The sequence below is a fragment of the Panulirus ornatus genome, chromosome 7, assembly GCF_036320965.1.
Source record: "Panulirus ornatus isolate Po-2019 chromosome 7, ASM3632096v1, whole genome shotgun sequence".
Lineage (NCBI taxonomy): Eukaryota > Metazoa > Arthropoda > Malacostraca > Decapoda > Palinuridae > Panulirus > Panulirus ornatus.
This window is the reverse complement of record NC_092230.1, coordinates 11583286-11598544: the sequence shown is the minus strand read 5'-3', so window position 1 is coordinate 11598544 and position 15259 is coordinate 11583286. Positions and strand designations below refer to the sequence as shown.

Here is a 15259-nt window from a genome sequence, read left to right as displayed (position 1 = left end):
TTGAGTATACCTGGAAAACTGTATGGGAGGGTATTCATTGAAAGGGTGAAGGCATGTACAGAGCACCAAATTGGGAAGGAGCAGTGTGGTTTCAGAAGTGGTAGAGAATGTGTGGATCAGGTGTTTGCTCTGAAGAATGTGTGAGAAACACTTATAAAAACAGATGGATTTGTATGTGGCATTTATGGATCTAAAGAAGGCATATGACTGGGCTGATAAAAATGCTTTGTGAAGGCATTAAAAATAAATGGTGTGGGAGGTTAGCTGCTAGAAGCAGAGAAGACTTTATCAGGGGTGTAAAGTATATGTACTAGTAGGAAGAAAGAAGAGTGACTGGCTCCCAGTGAAGGTCGGTCTGCAGCTGGGGTGTGTAATGTCACGTTGGTTGTTTAATCATTTATAGATGGGTTGGTTTGGGAGGTAAATGTAAAAGTTTTGGAGAAAGGGCAAGTATGCAAGTATGGCTGATTTGAGTGAGAAATTGCAAAAGTTGGTGACGGAGTTTGGAAAAGTATGTGAAAGGAGAAAGTGGAGAGTAAATGTGAATAAGATCAAGGTTATCAGGTTCAGCAGGGTTGAGGGATAATTCAGTTGGGATGTAAGTTAGAATGGAGAAAAACTGGAGGAAGCGAAGTGTTCTAGATATCTATGAGTGGACTTGGCAGTGAATGGAACTACGGAAGTATAAGCGAGTCATAGGATGAGAAAGGGAGAAAAGTTTCTGTGGAAAATGAAGAATATGTGGAGAGAACATTATCTCAGAGAGCAAAAATGGGTATGTTTGGAGGATTAGTAGTTCAAACAATATCATATGGTTGAGTGGAGAAGGCTGGATGTGTTGGAAATGAAATGTTTGAGGATAGGGAGTGTCGAGGAGAATGGTTTGGGTAAGAGAAAAGGGTTAGTGAAAGCTATGTGGAAGATGAAATCCAGCAAGGCTTGGATGGTATTGCAGTTGAATTTATGAAGAAAGGGGGTGACTGTTGTTGACTGGTTGGTAAGGATATTCAACGTATGTACGGATCATGGTAAACTGCCTGAGGATTGGAGGAATGTATGCATAGTGCCATTGTACAAAGGCAAAGGGGATAAAGGTGAGTGTTCAAACTACAGAGGCATAAGTTTGTTGAGTATTCCTGGAAAATTATAAGGGAGGGTACTGATTGAGAGGGTGAAGGCATGCACTGGGCATCAGATTGGGGAAGAGCAGTGTGGTTTCAGAAGTGGTAGAGGATGCGTGGACCAGGTGTTTGTTTTGAAATACATGTGTGAGAAATACTTAGGAAAAACAGATGGATTTGTAAGTAACATTTATGGATCTGGAGAAGGCATATGATAGGGTTGACAAAGATGCTTTGTGGAAGGTCTTAAGTGTATTTGATGTGGGAGGTTAAATGGAGAGAAGCAGTGAAAAGTTTTTAACAAGGATGTAAGGCATGTGTACAAGTACGAAGAGAGGAGAGTGATTAGTTCCCAGTGAAGGTTGGTCTGCGGATTGGGTGTGTGATGTCCCCATAGTTCTTCAATTTGTTTATGGATGGGGCAGTTAGGGAGGTAAATGCATGAGTGAAGGAGAGAGGGGCAAGTATGCAGTCCGTTGGGGATGAGAGGGCCTGGGAAGTGAGTCAGTTGTTGTTTGCTGATGATACAGCTCTAGTAGCTGATTCAAGGGAGAAACTACAGAAGTTGGTGACTGAGTTTGGAAAAGTGTGTGAAAGGAGAAAGTTGAGAGTAGATGTGAATAAGAGCAAGATTATTAGGTTCAGTAGGGTTGAGGGACAAGTAAAGTGGGATGTAAGTGTAAATGGAGAAAATCTGGAGGTGAAGTGTTTTAGATATCTGGGAGTGGATTTAGCAGTGAATGAAACCATGGAAGCAAAAGTGAGTCACAGGGTGGGGGAAGGGAGCAAAGGTTTTGGGAGCGTTGAAGAATGTGTGGAAGGCGAGAACGTTATCTCGGAGCAAAAATGGGTATGTTTGAATGAATAGTAGTTCCAAAAATATTATATGGTTGCGAGGCATGGGTTGTGGACAAGGTTGTATGACGGAGGGGGATATGTTGGAAATTAAATGTTTGAAGACAATGTGTGGTGTGGGGTGGTTTGATCGATTAAGTAATGAAGGGGTAAGAGAGATAAGTGTAAATAAAAAGAGTGTGGTTGAGAGAGCAGAGGAGGGGTGTTAAAATGGTTTGGTCATATAAATAGAATGAGTGAGAAAGACCAAACTGGAGGTGAAAGGATGGAGTGAAAAAGATTTTGAGCGATCAGGGCCTGAACATGCAGGAGGGTGAAAGGCGTGCACAGTATAGAGTGAACTGGAATGATGTGGTATATGTGGGTCAATATGTCAACGGACTGAACCAGGGCATGTGAAACATCCAAGGTCAACCACTGAAATGTTTGTGGGGCCTTTGGATATGGCTAGAGGGCTGTGGTTTTGGTGCATTACACAACAGCTAGAGAATGAGTGTGAATAGATGTGGCCTTGCTGACACGGGACGGCCATGCTGTTTCCTGTGGATGTGAGGTGGTGCCGAGAATTTATGTATATACATGTGTATGTGAGTGGATGGGTCTTTCTTCATCTGTTTCCTGGTGCTACCTCACTAATGCGGGAAATGGTAATCAAGCACACCTGATCCTCTACTTACAACCTGAGACTTACAACCATTCCTACATATGACGGGAAAAAATATGAATAAAAAATTACAGTGGTATAAGTTCGTTGAGTATTCCTGGGAAACTGTATGGGAGGGTATTAATTGAGAGGGTGAAGGCATGTACAGAGCATCAGATCAGGGAAGAGCAGTGTGGTTTCAGAAGTGGTAGAGGATCTGTGGATCAGGTGTTTGCATTGAAGAATGTATGTGAGAAATATGTAGCATTTATGGATCTGGGGAAGGCATATGATAGAGTGGATAGAGACACGCTGTGGAAGGTATTAAGAGTATATGGTGTGGGAGGCAAGTTGCTGGAAGCAGTGAAAAGTTTTTATCGAGGATTTAAGGCATGTGTACAAGTAGCAAGAGAGGAAAGTGATTGGTTCCCAGTGAATGTTGATTTGTGGCAGGGGTGCATTATGTCTCCATGGATGTTTAATTTGTTCATGGATGGGGTTGCTAGGGAGGTGAAAGCAAAGAGTTTTAGTAAAAGGGGCAAGTATGCAGTCTGTTGTGGCTGAGGGGGCTTGGGAAGTGAGTCAGTTGTTATTCGCTGATGATACAGCGCCGGTGGCTGATTCAGGAGAGAAACTGTAGAAGCTGGTGACTGAGTTTGGTAAAGTGTGCGAAAGAAGAAAGCTGAGAGTAAATGTGAATAAGTGCAAGGTTATTAGGTACAGTAGTGTTGAGGGACAAGTCAATCGGGAGGTAAGTTTGAATGGAGAAAAACTGGAGGAAGTGAAGTGTTTTAGATATCTGGAAGTGGATTTGGCAGTGGATGGAACCATGGAAATATAAAATATAAGAAAATAAAAGTCATGCTTGGTCATACATCCGCCAGTGCTAACAGGTGCGTGTGTATGATAATGAATGTCAGACAATATCCTAGCATTGTGTACATCATAGCATCTGTCAACCAAATTATTTCCATTTCGAGATCCAACCAGTCGGTCAGAACAAAACTCAGACATATGTCAGGGAATGGCCCTATGATAAATAATAGTATAACATAGCCATAGTGAAGTACCTATTTTATCAAGGATTTGAAACTATGTGCTGACCCCAGGCGGCCTATGAATGCTTCTAGGTAAGCAAAATGCACACTTCATCTTAACTTTCCAGGAGGTGGGGAAGAGATGGAGTGAGAATTTTGAGGGATTACTGAATGATGAAACTGTGGCAGATGTAGGGTGTTTGGGTTGGAGATGTGTGCGGAATGCGAGAATCATGGAAAGCGGTTGGTGAAGAAAAAGGAAGTGGTAAAAATCTTGCATAAGATGAAATGTGGCAAGGCAGCTGGAGAGGATGGTACTGCATTGGAATTTCTAAAGAAAGTGGGTGACTAAGTTGTTGAATGGTGAGACAATATTTTCAGAGTATGTATGGATTGTGGTGAGGTGCTTGAGGATTGGCAGAATGCATGCATGTATAGGGCCACTATATACAAGGAGGACAAAGATGAGTGCTGGAGCTAGAGAGGTATAAATTTGATGAGTGCACCCAGTAAGTTGTATGGGAGAGTGATAACTGAGAGGGTGAAGGGATACACAGAGCATCAGACAAGGAAGGAATAATATGGTTTCAGGAGTGGTGTAGGATGTGTGGATCAGGTTTTTCCTTCGGAAATGTGTGTAAAAAAATACTTATGAGAAAAAGGATTAATGCATGACATTTATGGATCTGAAGAAAGCATATGATAGGGTTGACAGTAATGCCTTACAAATCTTACAAATATATGGTTTAAGAGGAAAGCTACTTGAAGCAGTGAGTTTTCATCAAGTGTAAGTGTAGAACCATGTCACCATGGCCATTTAATTTGTTTCTGGATGGGGTAGTGAGGGAGGTAAATGCAAGTTTTATGGGTGTGGGGGCCTGGGAAGTGAACCACTTGTGTGCTGATGACAGCACTGGTGGCAGATTTGAGTGAGAACCTGCTGAAGTTGGTGGCTAAATTTGGGAGAATGTGTGAAAGGGGAAAGTTGAAAGTAAATGTGAATAGACGCAAGGTTATTCGAGTTTAGTAGGGCAGAGAGCCACGTTAGTTGGGGTGTGAGTTTGAATGGAGAGAATTTGGAAGAAATTAATTGTTTTAAATACCTGGAAGTAAACATGGCAGCAAATGGAACCATGAAAGCAGAAAGTGAGTCATGGGATGGGTCAGGGGGTAATGGTTCCTCAAGCAGTGAGGAATGTGTGGAAAGAAAGGTAGTTATCTGGGAAGGCAAAAAGGGTATGTCTGGAGGTATAGTAGTGCCAACAATGTTGTATGGATGTAAGGAAGAGGAAGGTGGAAGTGTTGAAAATGGAATGTTTGAGGACAATATGTGCTGTGAGGTGGTTTGCTTGAGTGAGTAATAAAAGGGTAAGAGAGAGGTTTGGTAATAAGGAGAGTGTGGCTGAGAGAGCTGAAGAGGATGTGCTGAAATGGTTAGGACATATGGAAAGAGTAAGTAAGTATAGGTTGACAAATAGGATTCATGCGTTAAAAGTGCAGGGGAAAAGAGAAGAGGGAGACTAAACAGGAAATGTAAGGATGAAATGGAAAACATTTTGAGTGTTCGAGGACCAAACATGCAGGATGTGAAAAGTTTGCATGGGATTGAATGAACTGGAATGATTTGATATACACGGTATTGTGTAGGAATGATGTGATATACAGTGGGGCAACATGCTGTCAATGCCCTGAACAATGGCATGTAAAACAGCTAGGGGAAACCATGGAAAGGTCTGTAGGGCCTGGTTGTGAATACGAGGCTATGGTGGTTGTGGATATCAGGCTGTGGTTTTGGTGCACTGCATACAACTGAAACAAAATGGATGTGAGCAATGTGCACTATCTTCATCTGTTCCTGGTGCTACCTTAAAAACATAGGAAAAGGGAGACTAACATAACTGAAGAAACACACATTATACTACATGCATATTTTATGGGTAATTTCAAGCATTTATTTACACAACTTTATTTTATGTGAATGAATGAACAAATAATCATTTTATGTTATCAATGATATCAATGATTTTCTTAACAGCAAAATGCAAGCAGTAGTCCTACAGTAATTATTTCATTTACCTAAAAGTAATTTTCATTATTAGGCATTTCACCTGGGTAACACTAGTCCCACATCACCCCCCCTTGCTTGGTCTTTTAAGTGTTAGATGTTAAATATAATTTTCGATTGGTTCTCTCTACCTATCACAAACTTTGTCCTGATACCAGCATTCCTCTTGACTTGTGTAATACAAAAACGCTCCTTACACATACCTCTCTAATCCCTCAATTAATCTCTTTTCAGAAATATTCATCCTTAAATTTCTCATTCAGTTTTCTCTTAAAATCTTTACATACTTTCCCTCAATTCAAATCTACATCTTTTACACTTTTCTATTCAAGACATATTCTATACTCATTGACCCCCTTCACCTCTACCTACTGACTGATTCAGCTTCTTCCAGACTTTTTTTCCTCTTTCCAGACTTTTTTCCTCTTCATCATTTTCCATACATCTTCATACTAGCTTTCCCTCCACACATTATACATAAAGTCCTGCTCATTTTAAAGGCAGCCACTTAATAATGAATTCTTACACTGCCTCCAGAACATGTCTGCAACTGCTTTCAATCCAGGTCCTCATGGGTGAGCAGAAATTGAGTGAAATACATGATGAGTGTAAGAATATTGAAGTTAAAGGGAACTTTCCAAAAAGGCAAATTAGATATGTGAGGTTTGTGTGAGACGAGGATGAACGTATGTAGAATCTCTGAGTAGGACGGGCTAAACAGTGTGAGATAAGGCCGACAAGATAATGCAGATATGTACATATGGGAAGGTGTGCCATTATCAATCAAGAGTGTGTGGTTTAAAACGAAGCTTGACAGCAATTATATCACAACAAGAATATCAAGAGCAGAATTCATGTGTGATAGATAAGAATATCTGAAATGGTTGCATATGCATTAGGTACAGTCTGCAAAAAGAAGTCTGAGAATCACCAAGAAAAATGAGGTTTTTGTGTTTTTGGTTTCATTCTTTGATCAAATCACATTCCTTGCGTATAGTGGGAATATCATCTGTCTGGCAGCATGGTACATTTTTAGAAGTTAGATAATATAATACGCTAACACAGTTACCCTGTGGCACAGAGAGTGAAGGGATACAACTTCTGCTCAAAGTCACGTAATATTTTTGCTATTTCTGTTCTGACTGATATTTTTCTCTACAAGTATTTACCCGTGAGGTATAAAAGGTTGAACCAGCAAGACAAGGTCTGTATTCTTGCTTGGAAGCAAGAAAATGTATTTACAAGTGAGATTGGGACAGCCAAGTGCTCCATCTGGATACTTTTTTATCCTTCAAATTATATTCTTCCCCAAAAACTTGAGTCTGATCAATCTAGGAAGACTAGTAAGGCAACTGATAACCTGTTGAAGCATGGGGTGTTGAAACACATGTCCCAGGTTGCCTTACTTATCTCCAAGGTTGATTGAACCCAACTTTCCAGAGAGAGAGAGAGAGAGAGAGAGAGAGAGAGAGAGAGAGAGAGAGAGAGAGAATTTGGCCCTGCCAAAAAATCTTGAGATTTCACTTGTACATGCATCTTGCTTCGCAGCAAGATTATGAGCCTTTTCTTCCATGAATAACTTAAGATCTGTAGTTATTTACTAGCAGAGGAAAAATATCACCCAGAATAAAAAGAGCAAAAATATCACTAAACTCATGGACAGTGAGCAGAAGTTGCAACCCTTCACTCTCAATGCCACAAAGTAAATGATGCAATAAATCATGTCAACTAACTTTTAAGACTGTACTGTGCTAACAGAAATATAATCAGAAGTGAGTTACATGATTTACTCCACAAATAAAACCAAGGCATGAAAGTCTTACTTCAACTGTAAGAGTTAATCCTCTTGAAGGAGACTGCAATGATAGATGAGAGGAGACTATGGATGTCTGATGGAAAATAAAACACTTTGAAAGAGAAACAGAGAAAATAGATGTCAGGTAGACACTATGTGGTACGGGTAGGTGACTTGAATGGATGGGTAAGGGACAACGGAGGAGGTTATGCAGATATATGGTTTGTATACATTAGTGGGCATAAGTGTTGAAAATATATACTTTAAACATACAGATGTTAACACATATGGTACAGACAAATGGAAAACAAGGCAGAGAGGAGCATAACTGTTATGTTCCTAATACAGGAAAAGGGAAGACAGGGCAGACAAGAACATAACTGATATGTTCCTAGTTCAGACGAAGGGCAAACACGGCAGACAATAGCATAACTGACATGTTCCTGGTAAGAAGGAATATGATGGACTGTGTGCATGATGCATAGTTTAGGAGAGGGTTGGAGGAAGTTGGTCACACTAAATGGTGGCCGTATTTAGGTTCACCCTTAAATGTAGATGGTATAAGACTCAAAATAGCAATGAAAGTCCCTGAATGACACAAAGTAAACAAACTGCCATTATAATGACTAACTCAGCTAAGAAAGGGTGCCAACCCTTCTCACATCTTTGAATTCTAGCAACCAGTTAAAATGTGTACATCTGGGCCATATAACTATACAGTAGGTGGATGGCAAGTACATCCATGGCAAAGTTTTTTACTTTCAAAAACAATTTTTAATCAATCAAAATCCTAGTTCCCTCCAAATGTACCAAAAACAATGATAACATAAAGGAGATAGAGATTTGATTTTTAAAACATCAACAAGCCAAAGATCTCACCTGAAAACTTAACATAGCCAGTGCGCTGGTCATCCATGATGTCAAATAATGTTCTCATGGCATTAACAAATGGTTTAGGCAAGCCATCCAGTGCTGTCAAGCCCGTGTTGGTCTGTGATGCTGTCATGATGGCAGTGTCTGATGAAACATTACAAGACAAGGAGATAACAATATATTATAGTTTTTATAGACAAAAACCTGAAAAACAGCTATACAAACCAGATAACTAAAAAAAAAGTGAATGCAGAGAATCCATATTATGTACAACTAAACAGCTTGGAAGGCTTTTACATTACCAACATGATGAACACTTTGATGAATTGATAAATATCTCCACTCCTCAATCATCTAAAAAAAATTAAAGCTTTCTATTCATGTGAGAGTATTAAGGTCACTTTGTTTCAAATTCTTTCAGGTTTTCATTTAACTTCAGTTCACTGATGTATATAATCCACATATTCTTTCACCAATGAAATTCACATCTGGGACCCATTACCCATCTGTGACTTCCTCCTCCATTCTTATAATGTCAGAGTCTGAAAATAAATTCTTCCTATCCCAAGGAAATCAGTGGGTTATTCAATAATGTCTAGCAAATAACTGCAATCATGTGGTCTTACAAGCTTCAAATTATTCATTCAAATACTTTGTCTTTTGTGCATCTATGTGCCAATAACAGCTAGGTCAAACTGTCTTTACTTCTGTACATCTTTCTACCAAATCTGTAAATAAAGTCTGATAAGAGGACATTTCCTAAATCCATTACTGAAAGAGAAAAATGAAGGGTATGACTGTACGACTTTTCTGTATCAAATAAAAACTAGTCAACAGACTATTCTTTCCTTTTACAAATACCCTGTGAACATGAAAAATCATAGAACAAATAACACTTGCAATACAAAAACTATCGAAAGGGATAAGTCCTATACTGGCATAACTGTAAGTGCGTATAAGTAATTCAGTAACATAAGACGATAAAAGTGCCTCTTGCATTTGATTGCATTTGAAAGAGGAGATAAATGAGGATATCAATTCAGGTCTGTCATGCCAGTCAACAAAGTGTGATGAAAACACACAACTCACATCCATGATAATCAATGACAAACAGTCTACTGGTGAATACTTCAGACAATGAGTTTTATCTGTAAATATTTAGTAAACTAACCTAGCCCCAATGACTCTGGAATCAGCTTATTTGTTCCAATGGCAATTCATCTCGTGATGCTTAATGTGTCAAACATTTGTCTCCAATGTTAACCAATATACTAAAGTTTAAATTCTACATCACCGAGTGATTCCTAAACATGACAGATAAGTTGTATGCCTGGAAGCACCTACTGCCCTAAAAGTTAAAGTTTCAAGGCTCATCGTAATCATAAGATGGGTTTTGCAATGTCATTATATCTATTTTGTAAAGGTAATGATGGTATTTTGGGTAAAAATTTATTTCATTTTTAAATAAGCTGGTCATGGGGTTACCTCAGGTTTAAGGCTGGTGCAGCGGATGGGGAAATGTGATTAATCTGAGTCATTGAAGCTTGTTAATGTGAAATATCCAAGACATTAACTTACACTGTCATAACATTCTTAATAGAACTACTCTCACTTCTAACCCATGCATGTCACTTAGAACAAAAACTATGAATATATGGTAAACTACATATATGTAATCTGACTGGTGACTTACATAAAATAAACAAATCTCTCAAGAAGATAAAGATGTTCTCCATTCTCCTAGACTTTATTATCTGTGCTCTAGTAACACTACAGACAAAGGTAAGTCAGGCTTTATATATTGAATATCTATGTTCTTTTTTTCTCTACTAAGGATATGTAATAAATCTTCATACCATATCTTACCCTCCTTACAAATGTATGTCTTTGACTATTACTGATGTAGCCTTTCACTTTTATTCTCTAGTAAATTTTTTCTATTTTTGCAAGGAAACTGGTCAATATCAAGGCCTAAATGTTCTTGGATATGCTTGTAGTGATGAAATATATTGGATGGTTCACTGCAAAAGATTCACTGAATACCATATGATATGCAGTGTTTTGAGTCTCCAGAGAATTTTTTTCTGGCAATCTTGTAATGTGAGGCTAAAAGTATTATGTTCCCTGAATGGGAACATCAGTCAGGACAAGTTAGAAATGAATGCCTAGAAAATCATCAAATAATTTCCGTACATAGCTGGGCTTTTAAGACATTCAAAAATATTAACATAAGAATGATATATGAAAACCATCATGGGAATAACTGGATACTTCTAAAATGGTGTTTTGGAGTACAGATCCTGCTATTACCAATACACTTACACTTGTACCAAAAGAATGTTACCCATTACATAGGAAGTATCGATAAAAATGCACCATATTTGCCCTCCAAGAAAACAAATATAATCTCTCATATTGAGCAGTTGAATGAAACTGCTTTAATAAACTTTTACAAATTCATACAACTTCCTTGAGATATTCTGATAGAAAGCAATTTCTCAAGATATTACAATAATTTAAATAACCTACAAAAAAAATTCTACAGCACTACTATTTGTTAGACATAAAAAAAAATGGTCTTTACATATTCTCATTAAAAACTCATTGTACTTATTACCAACTGTGTGTTGGTATATATGTGTGATATATGTGTCGGAGGTGGAGGGAACGAGGAAAGGAGGGAGACCAAATTGGAGGTGGAAAGATGGAGTGAAAAAGATTTTGTGTGATCGGGGCCTGAACATGCAGGAGGGTGAAAGGAGGGCAAGGAATAGAGTGAATTGGAGCGATGTGGTATACCGGGGTTGACGTGCTGTCAGTGGATTGAATCAAGGCACTGAAGCGTCTGGGGTAAACCATGGAAAGCTGTGTAGGTATGTATATTTGCGTGTGTGGACGTATGTATATACATGTGTATGGGGGGGGATGGGCCATTTCTTTCGTCTGTTTCCTTGCGCTACCTCGCAAATGCGGGAGACAGCGACAAAGTATAATAAAAAAAATAATAAAAAAAAAATATATATATATATATATATATATATATATATATATATATATATATATATATATATATATATATATTATATACATATATACATATATCCCTGGGGATAGGGGATTAAGAATACTTCCCACGTATTCCCTGCGTGTCGTAGAAGGCGACTAAAAGGGGAGGGAGCGGGGGGCTGGAAATCCTCCCCTCTCATTTTTTTTTTTTTTAATTTTCCAAAAGAAGGAACAGAGGGGGCCAGGTGAGGATATTCCAAAAAAGGCCCAGTCCTCTGTTCTTAACGCTACCTCGCTATCGCGGGAAATGGCAAAAAGTTTAAAAGAAAAGAAAAAGATATATATATATATATATGTATATATATATATATATATATATATATATATATATTTCTTTCTTTCATACTATTCGCCATTTCCCACATTTGCAAGGTAGCATTAAGAACAGAGGACTGTTCCGTCTTTTGGAAAATTAAAAAAAAAAAAATGAGAGGGGAGGATTTTCAGCCCCCCACTCCCTTCCCTTTTAGTTGCCTTCTACAACACGCAGGGAATACATGGGAAGTATTCTTTCTCCCCTGTCCCCATATATATATATATATATATATATATATATATATATATATATATATATATATATATATATATATATTTTCTTTTTTTTCTTTTCATACTATTCGCCATTTCCCGCATTAGCGAGGTAGCTTTAGGAACAGAGGACTGAGCCTTTGAGAGAAATCCCCACTTGGCCCCCTTCTCTGTACCTATCTTTGGAAAATCAAAAAATGAGAGGGGAGGATTTCCAACCCCCCACTCCCTTCCCTTTTAGTCGCCTTTTACGACACGCAGAGAATACGTGGGAAGTATTCTTTCTCCCCTATCCCCAGGGATATATATATATATATATATATATATATATATATATATATATATATATATATATATATATATAATTTATCCCTGGGGATAGGGGAGAAAGAATACTTCCCACGTATTCCCTGCGTGTCGTAGAAGGCGACTAAAAGGGGAGGGAGCGGGGGGCTGGAAATCCTCCCCTCTCGTTTTTTTTTTAATTTTCCAAAAGAAGGAACAGAGAATTGGGCCAGGTGAGGGTATTCCCTCAAGGCCCAGTCCTCTGTTCTTAACGCTACCTCGCTAATGCGGGAAATGGCGAATAGTTTGAAAGAAAGAAATACATATATATATATATATATATATATATTATATACATTTATCCCTGGGGTGGGGATCATAGGGTGGGGGAGGGGGCGAAAATTTTGGGAGCCTTGAAAAATGTGTGGAAGTCGAGAACATTATCCCGGAAAGCAAAAATGGGTATGTTTGAAGGAATAGTAGTTCCAACAATGTTGTATGGTTGCGAGGCATGGGCTATGGATAGAGTTGTGCGCAGGAGGATGGATGTGCTGGAAATGAGATGTTTGAGGACAATGTGTGGTGTGAGGTGGTTTGATCGAGTAAGTAACGTAAGGGTAAGAGAGATGTGTGGAAATAAAAAGAGCGTGGTTGAGAGAGCAGAAGAGGGTGTTTTAAAATGGTTTGGGCACATGGAGAGAATGAGTGAGGAAAGATTGACCAAGAGGATATATGTGTCGGAGGTGGAGGGAACGAGGAGAAGAGGGAGACCAAATTGGAGGTGGAAAGATGGAGTGAAAAAGATTTTGTGTGATCGGGGCCTGAACATGCAGGAGGGTGAAAGGAGGGCAAGGAATAGAGTGAATTGGAGCGATGTGGTATACAGGGGTTGACGTGCTGTCAGTGGATTGAATCAAGGCATGTGAAGCGTCCAGGGTAAACCATGGAAAGCTGTGTAGGTATGTATATTTGTGTGTGTGGACGTGTGTATGTACATGTGTATGGGGGGGGTTGGGCCATTTCTTTCGTCTGTTTCCTTGCGCTACCTCGCAAACGCGGGAGACAGCGACAAAGTATAAAAAAAAAAAAAAAAAAAAAATCCCTGGGGATTGGGGAGAAAGAATACTTCTCATGTATTCCCTGCGAGTCGTAGAAGGCGACTAAAAGGGGAGAGAGCGGGGGGCTGGAAATCCTCCCCCTCTCGATTTTTTTTTTAATTTTCCAAAAGAAGGGACAGAGAAGGGGGCCAGGTGAGGATATTCCCTCAAAGGCCCAGTCCTCTGTTCTTAACGCTACCTCGCTAATGCGGGAAATGGCGAATAGTTTGAAAAAAAAATATTATAAACGTATATATATATATATATATATATATATATATATATATATATATATATATATATATATATATATATCATATACATATATTAATATAAATATATATATATATATATATATATATATATATATATATATATATATATATATATATATCATATACATATATTAATATAAATATATATATATATATATATATATATATATATATATATATATATATATATACATTATATACATATAATATAAATATAAATATAAATATATATATATATATATATATATATATATATATATATATATATATAAAACTTTTGTAGGCGCCCAACATCCATTTGCAGGCTTATCAATTCTAAAGACTAAAAGATCGATCGACTGCATTTAATAGAAATTTAGTAATATCTATAGAATGCATACTATAAAGTTCCCAAGACAGGGGTATGTTCTATTAAGGTTCAACATACCCAGGGTTATGCACTGAACTCTGCAAACTACAGCACATGCACTTTCCAAGCTTTCCATAATTTGAATTCATCTCAACGTCACTCATACGGCCTCATATTATGATGAGTAAGCTCTAAGAATCAAAAGTATTCATTTAAACTGGCAGGGTATTGGGGTCAAAAGAAAGCGAGTGAGAGTGGGCTATCCTCAGGCAAGCTCTCTGTCACACCTACATGTGTACTCTTATTAACACATTACGAGGCCAACCACGTCTCTATCTACTGTCTTCTATCATCAAAATTTCACAGTCATTGCCAATATTATGAATAATATATCTGACTTACGAAATGAGCCTGTGAAAAACTGAAAAGAAGGTATGTCACTTCACATTGTGTGATGTGGTTGCACCTGCTCCTCAGTTGGCCAGGTGTAAACAAAAGTTGAATTACTGGTCAACCAATAAGACACTAGAATGTTTGTGACGTCATTAACCCGGCTCAGCCAATGGGAATCCTCAACGCTCATGACGTCACTGTAGGTCTCGTTAAAGTCCGTGTTGTGAGTTGGTCACAGGTGCGCCTGAATGAATCGCTGCAGACGGTGATTACTGGTTGTGTTTTGCGAGGAGGGAGTTTTACGTTCGTGTTTCCTCCTCTCTGAATTAAACATAAAGTATCATATTTTTCTGATCTCTCTGTATGTACACATGATAGCATGCAAGGATAACGTGCTCGCTAAACATGCGAAAGGCGTCTAGTTCGATCCCAGGCACTTAAAATTATCCATGTGTTTTGTTCAAGAATATGGACCCCAAGAGCAAAAAACTTCCTCCCCGTACGGTATAATTTGGTTTTACAAATTAATATATATATTACAATATATATATGTAATATATATGTAATATATATATTATTTTTATATTTCTTTTATTATACTTTGTCGCTGTCTCCCGCGTTTGCGAGGTAGCGCAAGGAAACAGACGAAAGAAATGGCCCAACCCCCCCCCCCCATACACATGTATATACATACGTCCACACACGCAAATATACATACCTACACAGCTTTCCATGGTTTACCCCAGACGCTTCACATGCCTTGATTCAATCCACTGACAACACGTCAATCCCGGTATACCACATCGCTCCAATTCACTCTATTCCTTGCCCTCCTTTCACCCTCCTGCATGTTCAGGCCCCGATCACACAAAATCTT

At 38.4% G+C, this 15259-nt stretch overlaps 1 protein-coding gene across 1 annotated transcript in view; it reads right to left on the bottom strand.

The window, feature by feature from the left end:
• The window catches only part of LOC139749415 (uncharacterized), a 267630-nt gene extending 253117 nt beyond the window's left edge, over positions 1 to 14513 (bottom strand). The window contains exons 1-2 of the mRNA XM_071663251.1: positions 14392 to 14513; positions 8396 to 8533 (exon numbers count right to left, since the gene is read on the bottom strand). Coding sequence (XP_071519352.1) covers positions 8396 to 8522 — 127 coding nt within the window. The 5' untranslated portion in view covers positions 8523 to 8533; positions 14392 to 14513. The remainder of the gene's footprint in view (positions 1 to 8395; positions 8534 to 14391) is intronic.
• Positions 14514 to 15259: the final 746 nt, after the last annotated feature.